Raw genomic sequence first — 18,250 nt, 5'->3', positions numbered from 1 at the left:
AAACGTTCAAATGACACAGGTATTAGTTGGGATTTAGAATCTTTTCAGATAGAATAGTGCTAACAACATCCTAAGCATCCTACTGGGTCTTAAATCCTAACACAAAATTGCCCATGACTCACTAGAGAGGACTGAACACTGCGTGGAAGTGCACCATGGTTGACAACAATGTGTTGTTATCATCTGAAAGGAAACATCAACTCGTGTGCTCTGAGAATCTTCAGCAGCCTTACAGAAGGTGAGCCACCAGCTTCAGCTCCTCCCACACTGCTGCTGCATTATAAAGCAAGAAGGTCACGTTTACTTTACAGACAGACGGCAAAGCTCCATCCACATCAGGGTCTTATACAGGACTAAAGAGAGCTCATGATATCATACGCGATGATGCTCTTCAAGAATTTTCATTCAAAGTGCAACTGAAAAGTATGTCCCCCTGCCCCCCAAATTTTCCTTTAAATAGATTTAAAAAACAAGTCCTGGACTGCCTGGAATGCAATAAGACAAACCACAGAGGCCTTCTTAGTTAATTTTTACTCATTTGAAAATATCTGTTAAAACTACTTAGATGTGTAGTTTATTCTTTGTGTGCTTCCCAGAACTGTGAAGGGATGGATAGAAAATGAATTATATTTCCTTTGCTAGTTAGGACTATTATGTTCTCTAAAGGAACAAAACAAAACTTTTTTTTCATTCTTTCCTAATGCTTGATTTCTTTTCTTTTTTTGGGGGGGGCGGGTTGAGACAGGGTTTCTCTGTGTAGCTTTGTGCCTTTCCTGGATCTCGCTCTGTAGACCAGGTTGGCCTCGAATTCAAAAAGATCCGCCTGGCTCTGCCTCCTGAGTGCTGGGATTAAAGGCGTGCGCCACCAACGCCCGGCTTGAGAGATGGCTCAGCCATTAAAGGCTAGGCTCACAACCAAAAATGATTTGTTTTCTTTAAAAAAGGTTATTTTAGAAAATAAAATAGAAGGGCTAGTTTTTATTTAAAAATAAATTGATTCACTAGAAAGAGAAGGAAGTGGTTCTGTGGGAAGGATTGAAGTATGAGTGACGAATTTTTTAACTGTAACGTGGGTGTAACATTTTAAAAAGTGTTACAGCATTGCATGACCTAAAATCCGGATAGTATCTACATTCCCTGCTTCCATGGAACTGTCAGAGGAGGGAGAAAGGCCCATGTGGACAGAGGCAAGCACATCCTGCACCCACAGCAAAGCAACAGCAACCATGACGCATGGCAGGAACAGACTTCACATGGTTCCGTGATGCGAAGTATACCATGGTGCACATGGAACTCACTCACAATACCCAGAGACGGTGTGGTCAAGCCAGTCTAAAGATGGACAGGCCAAGGCTAAAAATGTCTTCTGGACAGCAACACATAACACGTGCGGACACAGGGAGCACACAAACACGTCCATGTCTCTCTGGGAGCAAACAAATACGCACACAAACAGAAGCAGGATGATGCAAAAGAAAACATCAGTGGTACCAAATACATCAACTTGTAACAAAAATATGTCTACTACATGACCCAAAAGAGTACTTCATGGGACTGTATGAAGGCCTGGGCAGCTGTGGAACCCTCCCTCTGATACCCCCTCCCCCCACCTTCCCCAAAGACCAAATGAACATACCCACTGCAGGAAGCATTCCTGCTGCAGCCATTTGTATTCCATCAGGCTTGGGGATAAGGGTTAGGGCGAGGAAGACACAAAAGATCCAGGGGTGGGGGTGGGGAGCTTAGATATCAACAGTGAGCCTGGAGGAGGATGGGTGTGGGGGTGTATGCCTTTAATCCCAGCATTTGGAAGGCAGAGGCAGGAGGATCTCTGTGTATTTGAGGCCACCCTGGTCTACACAACAAGTTCCAGGACAGCCAGAACGATATAGAGAGACCTTGTCTTAAATTAAAAAAAAAAAAAGAAAAGAAAAAACAAACAAACAAACAAACAAACAACAAACAAAAATGACTCAGGTGCTGTGCTGTGTACTGTGTACTTTGGCCCCAAGAAACAACTTGAGTTTTGTCTCTTTCTTCCTGAGTTACTGGAACTCTGTGACATTCTGTAACAGGTCTGAGGAGGTGAAGAGGGGGGTCAGAAAGGTGGTGGTATCTAGGAGTCCAGACCTGGTAGGGTACAATCTCCCAGCAGCTGAGTGCGGGGCGACAGTGACCAGGGCTACAGCAGGCAGTATTCTCTCTGGGGTTCCAAGACAGAGGGATAACAGACCCCTTCTTTTGACAGTCTCTACCTGAGGTGGTCTGAAATTTTGTTTATGCCACCACCGCCACAAAGAACTGGGAAACAGGAGATACACTGTGCCCCACTATTACTCATTCCCTTGAACTTTGCGATGGCTCACAGCTTTAGGTTTGCGTATTTGTAATGTAGTAATTTTCTACATTTATTTCACATTTTTCTTATTTAATGTAACACAAATAATTTGGTTAATAAGACTTAACCCACATATTTCAGCCACATCAATATATATATATATATGTATATCTAAAATAATCTGTGAATGGTATAAACAATTCTTTAAATAAAATAAATCTGATATGTTACATAATACTGATACAGTTACCATTGCTCATGATTTTGTATGCTGTTCTTCCTTTTGTGTAAAGTGACATAATGAATGATATGAAATGTGGTTTGATTTCTTTTTTCCATTACAAAAAATAAAAACTGAACGGTCATCACCCTCAGGTCTGTTAATGGCTGCAACGTGTGGCTTTTGCCTCCATGTGTGGAAATGAAAAGCTATACCTCGTCAGATGTTGTCTGAAGAAAACCTTTGATTGTGAACATCATTGGTGGAAAGCTAGCTAGTTCAACAGGTGGCTACCAAATATTTACTAAATAAATGAGTAAAATAGTTCACCTAAGTGGCTTTTAAATTTTATAAAACCTATTCTGCTTTAAAACGTAGTTTTAAAAAAATGCCCTAAATGGAACAGCCATGTATGTTACTTTTCCAAGATAGGAAAAGGGGGTGGGGAGAATCTAAGAGCCAGAACACAGGGAACTGTCTTCTGGATATGCCAGAGCCATGTCCCCCCTCAACATCACTGCAGCTGTGGGTATCTGCACAAGACTTACACGTGATTGACTCTATCAGCATCTCATCATAGATGCTGGAGGGACCCATTTGGCCTCACTCTACCCTAAGCGACTATTAGGAGTTCATGGCTGCTGGGGGAGGAGGGCGTGTCATTTTCTCTGCTGGTGGATCCACTGGGAAGTTGCCTTGCTCCGGTAAATAACCTCCCACTCATGCTCAGGCAAGAAACTCTACTCAGATTCAGTGCGTCACACACAGGAAGACACGAGAATAGGACGGAGACTCACTGTAAAGAGGGGGATACAAGAGGGGGAATGGAGGCAGAGAGAATGACTCAAGTTCACGATACAAATGTCTGAAACTGTAAAACAATAGGATTGTAGCAAATGGTTGAGATTCTGAATTCTTGATTTAGGCCCATGAGCCCTCATCTCTCCAGAAATTTGCAGTTTTCCTAGACACCAAAAACTGAGTCTAGTGGTTCTGTGCAAGGTTCCTGCTAAAGAGACATTATAGCTGGACACGCGGTGGTGTGCAGTGTATGCCATGACTTCCCTATTACATCATTATGTCTTTTCTCTACTGTTAAATACAAAACCAGCATCTTCTACATTATCATAGAAAAGCATTTAGGTTGTATTTTTATTTATCACTTTACACTGGTAGTCTCTGGTAGGTGTACTCCATAGAAACCAAAGATTTTTGTACACTATTTCTTTGTACAATAAAAGATAAAGTGTGCATTAAGTATGCTTGTACATGACAATATTGTACAATATTTACATTTCTAATATCGCCATGAAATTCTGTATTTTCTATATACAACACTGAAAATTCTTCAGAAACATTTGGACTATTTCATATAATCATAATTTTAGCATAATAGAAAACGTTTCTCAGCAATCACTTGACCATTTATCACTTGGTTCACACAGGGATTTTGATTGTTTTGTTTTGAACATTCATTTTCCTTCCTGTTCACAGCACATCTCCATCACTGCTCCTTCTGGCACCCTGTGATGGTGGTATCTATCTGTCATAGTTTACATTTGGATCTAATGGTGGCCGTATCGATACCTACATATAGATGTATCTGTGCATGCTCCTTTGATAAGCACTGTGTGCCAATGGAATAGTCTCTGTTATCTGGAGATCTTCCTCCTCTTGGGCTTGGGGGGCCTCATCTGTCTGTCAGCCTGTGGGATTTGGTGAACCTGGAAATAAGGTGGGAAAAAAACAACAGGAAGATTGGAACCACAAACACCATCTGACTTCTGACAAAGAAATAGGGCAGAAAAACAGTCTGCTCTGTTTTCAATCACTGCTATCCTAAGACACTTTAAAAATTTATGAAGACCTAAATCTGTACACTGTTTCAACAAGGCTTGAGCAATAGTAGAAACTGATAATCGGAGCTGGTGAACTGCCAGCCAGAGATGCCTGGATCAACAGTCTCATTATGTCCTGGAGAGTCAGGGAAATGCATACCAAATATTCATTTGTTCTCTTCATCACACCACTTATTTTATAACCACCACAAAGTGTCAAAGATCAGAACATGTACACGTAGTTCAGTCCAAGGACGTTTGTTCATGAGAAGAACCGGTGTGGACAACAGAACACCACTACCACTCATCGGCAGGCCTGAGCTTGTGTAAGCTGGGAAGAATAGTTAATACAACTCACTGTTATATACTAGCATAGGAACTAGGAGCATTTAATTCTGTGTGCCAAGTTGAAAAAGGGTTGATTGGTACCAGGGCATTAGACAGCAGATACATTTTGAGGGACAGGAAGTGAGTAATCAGGTCTCCCAAGTCCTACTGATATCAAAGAATGAAGTAAGACACAGAAGACAGAGTAGACCTGAAGCTGTGGCCAAAGTAAATGTTTAAAACTAGCATTTGGAAACAAAGCCATTGTAGTACTTGCCAGTTCCCATGGTGTAAATACTTCTACCACAGCCAATTTTAACCTACCAACATAATGTCACAGAACTTAGACTTAGGAAAACAATCAGTTGGGTTAATTATGTGCTTTAAATATAATGTTTAAGGATTAGGAACTAACTCAGCTATAAGTGTTTGCCAAGCATGCATGAAGCCTTAGATTCAATTCCCAACACTGAGCTAACTATAAAAAGGAGATTTAGACAACAACAGAGGCTATTGTCTTTAGTCAAGGGTAAAATTCTTTTTTTAAAAAATAGTATCAAATCTTTAAGATAATGCTCATGAACTTCCAGGACTGCTTCTTTCTCCAGACCCTTTCCACACAAGGTTTTAAAACAAATACAACTGCAATTCACAAACAAGGAGTTATGTAACTGAGGAAAGAGTCTTTATCCACAACAATGTAGTAGTAATCTGTAGGTCCAATGTGGCCTGAAAAGGTATGTTACTTAGCTATATAGTGTTTTAATGTTTTGTGTATATACAAGTGCTTTAATATCTTTCAAACAATTGTAAACATGAGCCATTTTACTTTTGGGTTCTCATGAAAGTTGAAGACATCTTGCAACTCCAGTGTAACTTCCCCCATGGCTCAACTTTGCTAGAGTGGAAAGGGGGAAGTGCTTCCGAAGAATACATTCCACTATTGCCTCATTAGTTGCCAATGCCTGGTGGCCACAAGGGCCAAATGTCCCAAGACAGAGAGTAATGAGATGAAAACCAAACCATTTTTATCTTTTACATCATAAGGTACATTGTATAATGCACTTCCTAACCCACTTGAGTTGAGGAGGTCTGGGATGATAGAAGCTGTGTTGACAAATCTCTGTGCCCTCACTTTCTTCACTATTAAGCAGGATGCAAAGGATATATGGAACATGGAACATGTCAAGGTCCTAAGGAGTGGTGGGCACTTTGCAGAGCATCTAGGATGTGAGTGGCTGAGTGGAGTAGCACCTTCCTCAGAGGGCACCAGAATCAAGTGAGACATGCCCTTTAGTGCTGAAATCCTAAGACTGGGAGTGGTCAGCAGTCTAAGCAGCACATCTCTGTTGGCAATTCTCAGTTCTAGAACAGTTGCTGCTCTCATACCTGATCCTCTTTACTTGTAGACAGTGTATACCTGGTCCTAGAAGATGCTGAGTTGATGGCCACTGGTCTAGATCTACAAGTTTATCAGGAAACTCAGTGCCACCCTACTGTAGGTTAGATTACCAAATTTTTATGACTCTCATCAATGGCAATGTTTTGTGAACCTCTATATTACCCATCACTGAGTAGCCACTGGATGGGTTGTTAGAATTCGGGTGATCTAAGTTGAAGTGCTGGTAAATTACTTTTCATCATTACATAGCCTGAAATAATTCTTAATTCAGAGATTACTAAAATTTGATTTGTGTGTTTATTTAAGTCTGTATGTGAAGGAGAGAAAGTTTTGTACTTCTCACCTCAAACTCTGCAATGCATAGTTCAAAAAAAATGTGAAGAGAAAGCATATTACTTCCTTAATCACAGGAAGTGATAAATTTACAGTTTATACTAACAGAACTTTGAACAAAACATTTTAATTTTAAGATAACAGAAGGAAAATAAGAAGTCATTTTGAAATTGACCAAACTTTTTTATCTCACTTTTTTCCTTGAACATGTAAAGTTTGCATTTCTGAATATTTTAGTTACATTGATGGCCACTGCTTCTCACAGTCAAATGCAGAAAGCTGTGGTTAGGACCTCACCATATTGCTGCCGACACTTAACGAACCTTTGTAGGACAACAAATATTACTTATCTCAGAACAAATAAAGCCATAGCTACTACAGGCCCCTTTCTCTTAAATGCTTTTCTGGTATCAGTTCAGCACTGCTCTGAGAGTTGCTCCATAATGTTCAAGAGAAGCTATCAAAAAATGTTCATGCGATTTATTTTCAAAGAAACACAGTATAACGAGAAAAATAAACGAACTTACGGTCCCAGACATTTTGTCCAGTTCACTCATGGCCTCATGAATAGCAGCTTCTAAATGGTTATTTAGCTTTCCACTTCTGGAATTAATGAAAATAACATGCCAGGTTAACAAATTAAAGAAACAAAAGGCTTGATTTAATTCCCTAATCAGAAAACAAATATATCAATTCTAACAGAGAAAGCAAATCTAGATTCACATTTTGAAATTTCAGGCCATAACACATCACTCTGGAGGTCCCACCACTGAACACTAATGATTACGGTACCACCACCTTGAAAAGATGAACACAGGAAGCTCACTCCACCCTGTGCTTCTTCTGCATTCTGGTGAAGAAGGTTGGGTCAGGGGCTCTTGGCTTCCAAAGCAGCTGCTTCTACCAGAATCCAGCCTGCCCCACAGTGTCTCTTGCCTGGCTGTTTTTCAGCAGGGAAACAGACTGTGGCTAGGACACGGGGACTGAACTGCAGGCTCTGGCCACTAGGGAGCTCCCTCCGCCCTTTCTGGATCACCTCAGCTCTGTCGAATTGAGCAAGAAAGCTAAAATCTGATGCACTGTCCAGGTAGGAAATAGCTTATTCCCTTGTCACACCGAGGCTCAGAGGCCGGTTTCACCACGTCGTTCCTTAAACTGAAATGACTTTCAACAGACACAGAATGACTCTCAGGTGCCTGTCTCTCCTGACGATTGCTTTCCTGCTCAGCATTCCACTTCACGTTTTCATGAATAACGTACCACACATTTTTTGAAATGGATATGGATGAAGCTGTTGTGCCCATTACTACAGTCAAGCAAACTGACCACCTCTACGGCTACACATCCTTTCACCTACTTTCCTTCCCCTCATCTATACGTATAAATCTTCCTCCCCAATCTTCTGAATATGCAGGCAATCTATTCCCCTCAGGACATGTGATGGGAAAGTGGCTGAGGCAAACTGCTAGAGCAGGCTATCATTAGTATGGCTTGGCAAGAGTGAAGTCGTATCTCAGCATCGACATGGAGGTTGGAGATGTGCACTTGTGGGGGGAAACACACCTTAACTTCAGTGGGATGCCTTTAGATGAAGTCCTCTCATTTACCAGAGTGTTCCCTAGGTTTTATCCTCAGTACACAATGGCCAGACAATTCCTATGTTTTGTTTTGTTTTGTTTTTCTGTGCCTTACAGATGCTCAGTTATCCACCATTGAGTATTATACTTCTAGGCACACCATGAATGCTGCATATATTTCCTAAGTGAATTTGTCCAAAGTGAACATAAATGGTCCTATATCTTGGTAAAACAAATGTGCATGCAAGTCAGTTCAACTGACAGAAAAGATTAGCCTACTAACTTTAACCAATTATAAGGATAATACCAACAATTCCCTCCACTTTTTTTTTCTTTTGGTTTTTCGAGACAAGGTTTCTCTGTAGCTTTGGAGCCTGTCCTGAACTAGCTCTGTAGACCAGGCTGGCCTGGAAATCCCGGAGATCCACCTGCCTCTGCCTCCCAAGTGCTGGGATTATAGGTGTGCGCCACCACCGCCTGGCTCCCTCCACCTTTTGCTGGTCTTATAATCTATCTATCTATCTATCTATCTATCTATCTATCTATCTATCTATCTATCTATCTATCTATCTATCTATCTATCTACCTACCTACCTATCGACCTACCTACCTACCTATCTATCATCTAACTATTTCTATATATACACATTTCCCCCATTAATTAAAAAAAAAGCTAAAAATGGCGAGAAGTTCAGAGAACAAGATAATCCCCACATACTCACTCCCCAGAAATAGGTTGTTAATAAATTAAAGTATTCTTTATCAAAGAGATGAATCTGGTATTTCTACTTGGTGACTATTCTCAGTCACACTCTCTCCCAGATGCTTCCCTAGCTTACATTTTATATGATACGCCCATGGACAGAATTGCTTTTGCATTTACACACACAAAAAAGCTGTCATGATACACATTTCATCTTTTTCCACTAATATATCATCATCATCATCATCATCATCATCATCATCATCATCATCGTTTTGAGGCAGGGTCTTGCCAATGTTGATCAGGCTGGCCTGGAACTCTGAAGCCTCTCCCTCCATGATGGGATAAAGACATGCATCACCATATCAGTATTCCTGTATCATTATTTTGGGGCACCATTCAAGTTGATATAAAGTTTTCATTCTTTCTACCCAGGGCACAGCATTTATACACACATATATACTGCCTGCCACTCCAGTTTTATGGACTGCTCCATCTTGTAGAGTCACTCTGAGTTGTTTTACTGTAAGGAGTTTATAAGTGTGACCATGGGTTGTTTGGAAGAAGCTCAAATCCAGGACTCTGAGGCCATTTTTGTTTGGCTAAGTTTGGGTTAGGACCCCTTTAAGGGCTATTTGGTGAGAATATTCTCCATGGGCAAATTGCCCAATAATATCACACTTGCGGCAGTGCATCTAATAGGTTTATCTTTATTTTGTCTTTTGGATTGAGAAACAGGCATTTATATTTTTTTCAAAAATTAAAAAAAATTACTTATGCATGTGGGTGTTTTGCTTGCAAGTAAGTTTGTACGCCATGTGCATGCCAGGTGTCCACAGACACCAAAAGAAGGCATTGGATCCCCTGGGACTAGATTTATAGATGGCTGTTAGCTACTGTGTGAATGCTAGGAATTGAACCTCAGGCCTCTGGAAGAGCAGCCGGTGCTTTTAACCACTCAGCCATCCCTCCTGCCCCCATATGCATTTCAGTTTCAAGGATATTTAGTTTTTATGTATTTTGATTGTAACATATTATAATAGACTATACCTAAAAAGTTCTAAATAGCTAAAAAGAAGAAAAAATATTTCATTAAAAAAATCCATCAGGGAACTATGCTCTTTTCCCTTGAATCTTTTTTTTAACTAATTAACTTATTTATTTAAGTCTGAAAGTGCACAAGCCATGGTGTTGAGGTTAAAGAACAGGTTGTGGGAGTCAGTTCTCTCCAACCACGTGGATCCTAGGGCTGAACGCAGAAAGCACGTTCAGTCACAGAGCCGCCTCGGCAGCCCTCCCCTGAATCTTAACAGCAAACGTACTTTCTATTTATTGAAAGGCTTCTATTTGCAAAGAACTGTGTCAGATCTTTACATATTATCTCATTTAATCTTAACAGCAATCTCATGAAGTAGGTATTGTGATAACTGTGTATGTAATACTTTGTGATTTCTTTAGGTGAAAAGAGTGAAATCAATTATAATTAAGTAATGAAGAAAATGTATATTTAACTATAAATAACTTTTTAAAGTAAGAGTCATGATTTTTTTTCCAATGAGGAACACGGTAACATTATGATGAAAGTACAGAAATGATTTAACATTACTTATTGAATACAAAGTTAGAACATTAGGAACTCATTGTTCACCCAATCATTAAAGAATTTGTAAAAATACATGCAATATGAAACGGTTCAGTGGGTAAAGGCACTTGCTATCAAAGCCTGATGACCTGAGTTTGACCCCGAAAGCAATGTGTGGAAGAAGAGAACAATTCACACAAGCTGTCTTCTGACAGCCACACGCGTGCCACGGCACGTGCATGCCCCCCCCCCTCCGCCAGATAAATAAAATAAAACATTCAATGTTAATTTAGAGTAAATAGCACAAGGTTTCGTTCTAATAAACTGAAACAGATACTAGACAGAGAAATGACTATTTTTGGGAAGAGGATAAACATACAGATGTGGAGCATGGGATTGTCTGAAGGCACCATGAGAGTCAAGAGGAAAAGACAGATTTTTCTAGCTATCACATCCACAGACCAATTTTCACAGTATTTGTGCTGGGGACGAACAAGCTTAAGAGGAAGAGAAGAAGGCTCCGTGAGCTCTTAAAGGGGACAGTTAATCAAATTTGGGTTTTCCAGTCCTGAGAGCCTTCCTGCGGAGCCTCCGCTAGTATTTTCTATTTCCTGCTGACATTTAATAATAAACATTTTTACTAATGGACACTCTAAACCGTAACTAATTAAGCAATAGACATTCATATAATCACATTTATAGTCATTAATGGAGATAATTGCCACTTCTCATCTCTTTTGACTATATTGTCACATATTATCTTTATCTTTACTAGTAAAAAAGAAAATAAAAAGGCCAGGTAAAATCTGTGAATGATATAAGATGTAAGTGTGAACTGAGAAACTATGTATGACTTTGTAAGATTCACTTTAGAATGTCTGTGACTCATTTCAGGTAGAACATAACAAATTCGCATAAAAACTCAAAGTCAAGAACTCTGTACTCTGAAAATCTAATCCATAAGCAGTATGAAAATTTAAGACAATTAAAAAAGCTAAGTTGAATTTACTTTTTATTGTTTAGTAGTTTTGTATATGTATATTATTCATTTTCATCAAATCTATAACCCCTGATATTTCTCCTGCCCCCCTACCACTTTCTCTCCTAACTTCATGTGCTTCTTCCTCCTCCTCCTCCTCCTCCTCCTCCTCCTCCTCCTCCTCTTCTTCCTCCCCCCATCTCCTCTTCTTCTTTTAAGTCCACTGAGTCCACTTGGTGCCACCTGTATGTACATGGATTTAAGACCATTGACTAAAGCATGGTAGGCTCTCAGCGGCCACAGCCTTGAAGAAAACTGACTCTACCTCCCCCACAGGCTTCAGTTGCCAATAGCTCCTCAGTTAGGGGTAGAGTCCCTCCCCTGTCCATACTGGAATTTTGGCTAGTCTGCTTCTGTACATCAGTCACAGCTGCTGTGTGTCTTGCATGCAGTTGTGTCTGGAAAATACTACTTTACTGCAGATGTTCACTACCTCTGGTTCTTAAAATCTTTCTGTTGCTCCCCCTTCCGAGATGAACCCTGAACCTTGGGAGGAAAGGTGTGATACAACTATCTTATTTAGAACTTAACATTTCACAGTTTCTTATTCTTTACATGTTGACCGGTTGTGGGTCTTTACACTAAACACCATCTACTAAAAAGAAGTTTCTCTGATGAGGGTTGAGAGATGTATTACTTTATGGATATAAACATCTTAGGAACAGTTTGATACTATATCTATAATATTATTGGCATAATAATAGTAGTAGCTTCTCCCCTAGGGCCTGTGACTTAGGCAGCAATGAGTTTTTGACCAAGTGGTACCGGGCATGCATTCTATCTTGTGGATAAGGTCTTAGATCTAATATTTAAAAAAGTGGTTGGTTGCTCCCTAATACCCATGCCACTATTGTACTCGTGAGTGTGTACTGCCAGGATGCTCATTCTTGTAGCTTGCTGGGTTCATAGCTGGACAAGAAAGTGGATTATTTTTTTTCTCCTGGTAGCCTACAAGGCATCTCTATCTAGCACTATGAAAGCTATTCAGTAGGGATGAAACTTCCAAGTTGGTACCAGCTTGATTTCTACATGTTCCATAACTCAGGTATGCATTTCTCAGTTTTAAAGTGAAAATATATTTGGCTTATTTTTATCATTTACCACTTTCCAGCTTTATAAAATATCAAGTAATTATAAGAATTTGTACACATAGAAAGCTGGATCACCTTGTAATTAAAAATAATAATGTATCAAAAAGCTTTTAAATTTTTCTTTTGTAGAACCACTTCTTTAAGCAAAAGATTAACCTAAATTGTTAAAATGTTACTACTTCTTATGGTTAGAATGTGATTATTAGGGGCTGGAGAGATGGCTCAGAGGTTAAGAGCACTGACTGCTCTTCCAGAGGTCCTGAGTTCAATTCCCAGCAACCACATGGTGGCTCACAACCATCTGTAATGAGATCTGGTGCCCTCTTCTGGCCTGCTGTCATATATGCTGTATACATAATAAAAAAAATAAAACAAAATCTTTAAAAAAAAAGAATGTGATTATTATATCAATTCAAAGATATTCATGTATTACATGGTAGTTTAAGATATTAACAATTAAAATGACTACATAAAATTCTAAACATTTACTATAACAACATGTTTCAACTGGCAAAAATACTAGATAATTTATTTCTTTTACTTTCAACTATATATGCCAGGTACTATGTGTAAGGCTCTCTATATTATTATCTATGTAATAATAATCCTAAAGTAGGAATTAATATTCACATTTTACATGTTGAACGTAGGCTCAGAGAGATTAAGCAACATACTCACAGGCATAGGGCTATGGAGAAGCAAAAAACAGGGTATGAATCCAGGTGAAGAATCAACCTTTTAAATCTCTAAACACCTTTGCTTTTCAGACTTTTCCTCTTCTTAGTCTACAACAATACTTAGATCTCTGTCATCACTGTGGTTTGAATGTAAACTGTTGTACATATGAGAACATTTGGTCCTGTTAACCCTTTAGGAAGTAAGTCGACTACCGGGACAGAGGCCTTGAGGTTTTAAACCTTGCTCCACTCCCTGCTGACTCTCCGCTTCCTGAGTGATGATGCAGTGGGACCAGGCAGCTTTTAGTTCTTACCACCAAGCCTTACCAGCCTGCAGTCAAGGGTTCCCTACCAGGATGGATTGTGTCCTTGTGGAACTGTCGACCAAAATAAACCCTTTCTCCTGTGAATGGCTTTTGTCAGGTATTTTTCTCACAATGAGAAAGTAACTAAAAAAAAAAAAATCTTCTACTGCAGCTCTGGTGGAAGTACTGCTGCCCTTGCACAGGACCCATGTTCAGTTTTCTGCTGCTGCGAACCACAGGCAACTCCAGTTCTACAGGGTCTGACTCCTTCTTCTGAGCATCACAGGTACCAGGCACACACATGGTGTACATACAATGCAGGCAACACCCCCCCCCCAACAACAACAACAAAAACAACAAACAAAAAAAACCTAAAAATAACCCCCCCCACCTTTATTGTAGTTTTCCAGGAAAACTTCACAGGAAATGTACAAAAGACAGTGAACATCTGTGATCTCCCCTCTCTACTTCCTTATTTTATTCCACAACCCATGAGCACTTTGTGTTGGCATTCTGGCCCACCCCTTGGGGACCCACCCTGTGTCATGATGTGAAGCCTCCTGTAAGGAAAAGCCCCTCCCTTCTTGTTCCCCTTCCTCCCTTTCTTGTCACAAAGTGGGCACACCTCTGCTTTCCCTCTTTCCCTCCCTGTCTCTTCCTCCCTCCCTCTCTCCCTCCCTCCCTCTCTCTCTCTCATAATAAACTCTCCACATGGATGCTGTGTCTGCATGGTATGAGTGACTCTCCACCATGCCACACCACTGCCTCCTGAACTGTATCACTACACATGGCCTCCAAACTGCCCAATGCAATGGAGAAGTCTCACTTCTTGTCTTACTGGATCTCTGTCGATGGTTTCAGTCTTTGTTTTCTTTTCTCTTTTAGGAAAGGACTAGAAACAGTAACTAAAATAGAAATATGGAGGGAACGGTTGGATATACTTTGGGGTCTGTTGTGGAGGGAGCTGACCGATAAGTCTGAGACTGGGAAACTGGCATTTGACGTATAAAAATGTTACAGTCATGTAGAATTACTCTGCCAACTTGGAGATTAGTGCACTAAGGACTTTTCTTTCTCTTTTAGAGACAGGTTCTCACTGTCTCATCTGTGCTAGTCTTGAACTCATGATGATCCTCCTGCCTCAACCACCCAGAGGGCTGTGATTACAGGCCTAAGCCACCATGCCCAGCTTCAGTCTTTGTCTTCTAAGGCGTTCCTCTCTTCCCCTGGTTCTTCTCTTTTTTCCTAGTCATTTGTCCCACCTTCCTCTTTCTGTTAAATGTCTAATTTTTCAGCATTCAGTCCTTAGTGCACTAATCTCCAAGTTGGCAGAGTACTTCTACATGACTGTAACATTTTTATACGTCAAATGCCAGTTTCCCAGTCTCAAACTTATCGGTCAGCTCCCTCCACAACAGACCCCAAAGTATATCCAACAGTTCCCTCCATATTTCTATTTTAGTTACTGTTTCTAGTCCTTTCCTAATCATGCAAGCCCAAGTCCTTGATTGCTTTCTTTCCTATTTTGATCATCACCACGTTTTGTAAATTTGACCTCCTAAAGATTTCCTGAGCACATTTCTTCTCTTCCAGCTTCATTACTGCTTGGGTCCTTCCTTGGCTACTGGCATGAACTCCTAGATGATCTTCTGCCACTAAGACTGTTTTCTTAAGGTTCCTTCTCTTCTATATTCATATCAAAGTGAAAATCTGACCACCTGGCCCACTTTGGGTACTTCAAATAAAGCAAACAGCCAGTATATTGGCTCCTGCTTATACTTCTGGCCATACACTTAAAATGGTCTATCTGATGCTTTCCTCCTGGATGAAGTACTGACATTATCTAAATACTGTCCTCCCTGAGCCCATTTTGGTCATGAGTAAGCTTTGGCTTAGTTGTCATCTCCAGGAACCATTCTTTTTGTTTTCTTTCTTTTTTTCTTCTTTCTCCCTCCTTTTCTCCCTCCCTCCTTCCCTCCCTCCCTTCCTTTCTTCCTCCTCCTCCTCCTCCCCCCCACTCCTCTCTCTGTCTTTTTGAGTCAGGGTTTCTTTACATAGCCTGTCCTGGAACTCACTATGTAGACCAGGCTGGCCTTGAATTCAAGAGATCCATCTGCCTCTGCCTCCTGAGTACTGGGATTAAAGGTGTGTGCCAAGTTGCCCAGCTCTAGGAACCATTCTTTGTTGAGTTCACTGTTACTTCTCTGTGTTTCTCATATACAGTTACATATAATGCTTTCCTTGCCATTTTCACATTTTAATTGTGTGTTTCTGAATCTGTCTCTAAGGAATACAGCACTGTGCCTGGCACAGTTTTTTCCTAAATTAGGATTAAATAAAATTGGGAATAAATGAATAAATAAGTGATTTGGTTCAATATCATTTATCAGTTATGTAACTTTCAACTAATTATTCAAGATATTTGGGTCTGAGTGTCCTCATTTGCAAATGGGCTCAGTAATTGTGGCTTATCTTGTGACTGGGAGAATAACACAAAATAAAACAATGTTTGTGTGTAATGCAAAACCCTGGTTTAGAGACTGGTTAAGAGAACAATATGATAAATATGGCTGCATCTTACTACTTCTGCTTTGTGTTTTCTTCTTTCTCTCTGTGTGATAAATTGTGTGATTACTTATGATAGAGAGCACTGCTTTAGACAGTCCCATATTAATTGACCACAAATAGTAAACTGGTTCTAAGGAAATAATTTTAAAATTGTGTGTTATGCATTACCTTTCAGCAGCGGTCTAAGTGAAATGTAGGGGCATGGGGAGAGATCCAGTTCATTTCAAAGCAGCATTTGCAAGTATGTGGAGAGTTATTTACTTCTGTGTCACCAACTGTATCTCGCAAATAACCCAAGTACATAGTGTGCTTCACAGACAGAAACATTTGGGGTCTTTTAAACAAAAGCATAGGCACCATTGAGCATCCAAAGACTCACTATAAATGTGTGACGTTGGTATTTCACAATATCCCTCCTTTTGCTTGCATTAATTTTACTGGTCTTGTCCTACATCCAACCTCCGCAGGGGAAGTGCCACTTCAGAGTAGAGAAACTGGATCTTTTATGGAGGCTCTACGACTAACCACATAAGTGAAACTGGTGTTTTTAAAAGGATGGTGAGTGGGGCTAGTAAGTGGTAGAGCGCTTGTATATTTACAGCACTCTGAGCTCTACCCCCAGCACCACATAAAATAAAGAAAAAAAACTCTGATAAAATATCAAAATAAACCAGCAAAGACCAAGCCTATTCACACTCTTAAGGGTGTGTGAAAGGATCATTTTACAAATGAATAGAGATTAATGTGCAATTCTTCTTTTAAAAACACTTACTTAGTGTGTACGCTCATGTGTGCAATGCACCCACTACAGTGTGCACATGTGGAGATCAGAGTACAACTCAGCGGAGCTGGTTTTCTTCCTCCACTATGTCGGTCTAGGGTTCCAGGGACCATCGGGCTCAGGGGCAAGTACCTTTGCTGAGTCAGCGATCTTGCCAGCCCTGGCGTATCATATTTGGTTGTTGGAAAATGGGGAACTGAAGAGGTATGTCAATAACATGGTTGAAAATCATCCTCTGTATCCACATACAGAACTACATTTGTTTCTCTACCTTAATGTGAAACAATGATTACAATTCATAAAGTACCTTATAAAAATGCTTTGTAATATTACCTGCTTATCTGTATATTTTATTCACCAAAGCAATCCAGGAAAACTTGAATAATAATGGTTCAAAGTTCAACTTCATGTTAGAGTTCTAAGAGAACTTATATTCAGGTCCCTATCTCTGGTGAAACAACAGCAAAGCCACTCACATCACTTGACCAGTGGGGGACCTGCCAATGACTGTCCATGTATATGGCAGGGTGCTCCCCTCTCCAGACTTGACTGCAAATGACAGACTCACTAAACTTGTAGAGCATATTTAATTGCCATTGAAGAAGGATCAATCACACTTTCTTTCCTGTAAGTTAGGAGGTGAGGATGGAGGAAGGAAAAGAATGGATGAAGAAGCAAATCCCACATGCCACCCACACAAATTACATGGAAAATGTCTTTGTGCAATAGATTGTTTGAGGTGTCCATTATGGTCCTCTGATGACAAATATCAAAGAATAGTACCTGGGTCACAACATGAAACCAATCAGTGAGATGGCACAGTCCCTGAAGGAAAGACAAAGTGGAAATCCAAAGTGCTTACTTTCTGTTCCTTCTCCGGACTCGGCTGTAGGCTTCTAAACCTTCTGTTAGGGTCTTCAACTTCTCGGGCTCCACCTAAGTGAAGGTATGAAGACCAAACCACATTACCCAGACCTGTAATTGTTGAACATGCTTTTTACTCTACTTTCTTGCTGGACAGCGAGTGTGGCACTGGGAAAGGAGCTCCCCTCCCCCCAGCCATCAAATGTCCTGTCCTTGCTCGATTTCGGGCAGATTCTGGGACTTTTAAGTTGAAGCATCAGTGGAAATGAAAGGCAGTTTGGCTTTGACATTGCCAGTGTTTTGAAAATAAAAAGCCTAGAGTTTAAATAACTTTCCGCACACACAATCATATAACTCACAAGTCCTGGCCCACTTTCTCCACTGCCTTATTTATGCTCTCAAAGGTAAGAGTGGTGCTCAGGGAAGACGGGGAGCTTTAGAGTCAACAGGCTGGAATCTTATCTCATTTTTTTTTTTTAAACAGGAATTGAACATTTAAATACTCTTTCTTTAAAAGGTTTTAGATCTTTTTTTTTCTTATTTCATTTGTAAGACTGTTCTGCCTGAATGTATGTGTGTGTACCTTGTGCATGTCTGGTGTTTGT

At 40.2% G+C, this 18,250-nt stretch overlaps 1 protein-coding gene across 4 annotated transcripts in view; it reads right to left on the bottom strand.

Annotated features, from left to right (window-relative positions):
* Positions 1-3,680: 3,680 nt before the first annotated feature.
* The window catches only part of Mbd5 (methyl-CpG binding domain protein 5), a 191,870-nt gene continuing 177,300 nt past the window's right edge, over positions 3,681-18,250 (bottom strand). For all 4 annotated transcript variants that reach the window (XM_059260441.1, XM_059260439.1, XM_059260442.1 and 1 more), the window contains 3 exons: positions 17,644-17,717; positions 6,986-7,061; positions 3,681-4,282 (listed from right to left, as the gene is read on the bottom strand). In XM_059260441.1, coding sequence (XP_059116424.1) covers positions 4,211-4,282; positions 6,986-7,061; positions 17,644-17,717 — 222 coding nt within the window. In that variant the 3' untranslated portion in view covers positions 3,681-4,210. The remainder of the gene's footprint in view (positions 4,283-6,985; positions 7,062-17,643; positions 17,718-18,250) is intronic.

This window comes from Peromyscus eremicus, chromosome 4, assembly GCF_949786415.1.
Source record: "Peromyscus eremicus chromosome 4, PerEre_H2_v1, whole genome shotgun sequence".
In the NCBI taxonomy this organism is placed as follows: Eukaryota; Metazoa; Chordata; class Mammalia; order Rodentia; family Cricetidae; genus Peromyscus; species Peromyscus eremicus.
The sequence above is the reverse complement of the archived record's forward strand: the minus strand, read 5'-3'. Positions and strand labels throughout refer to the sequence as shown.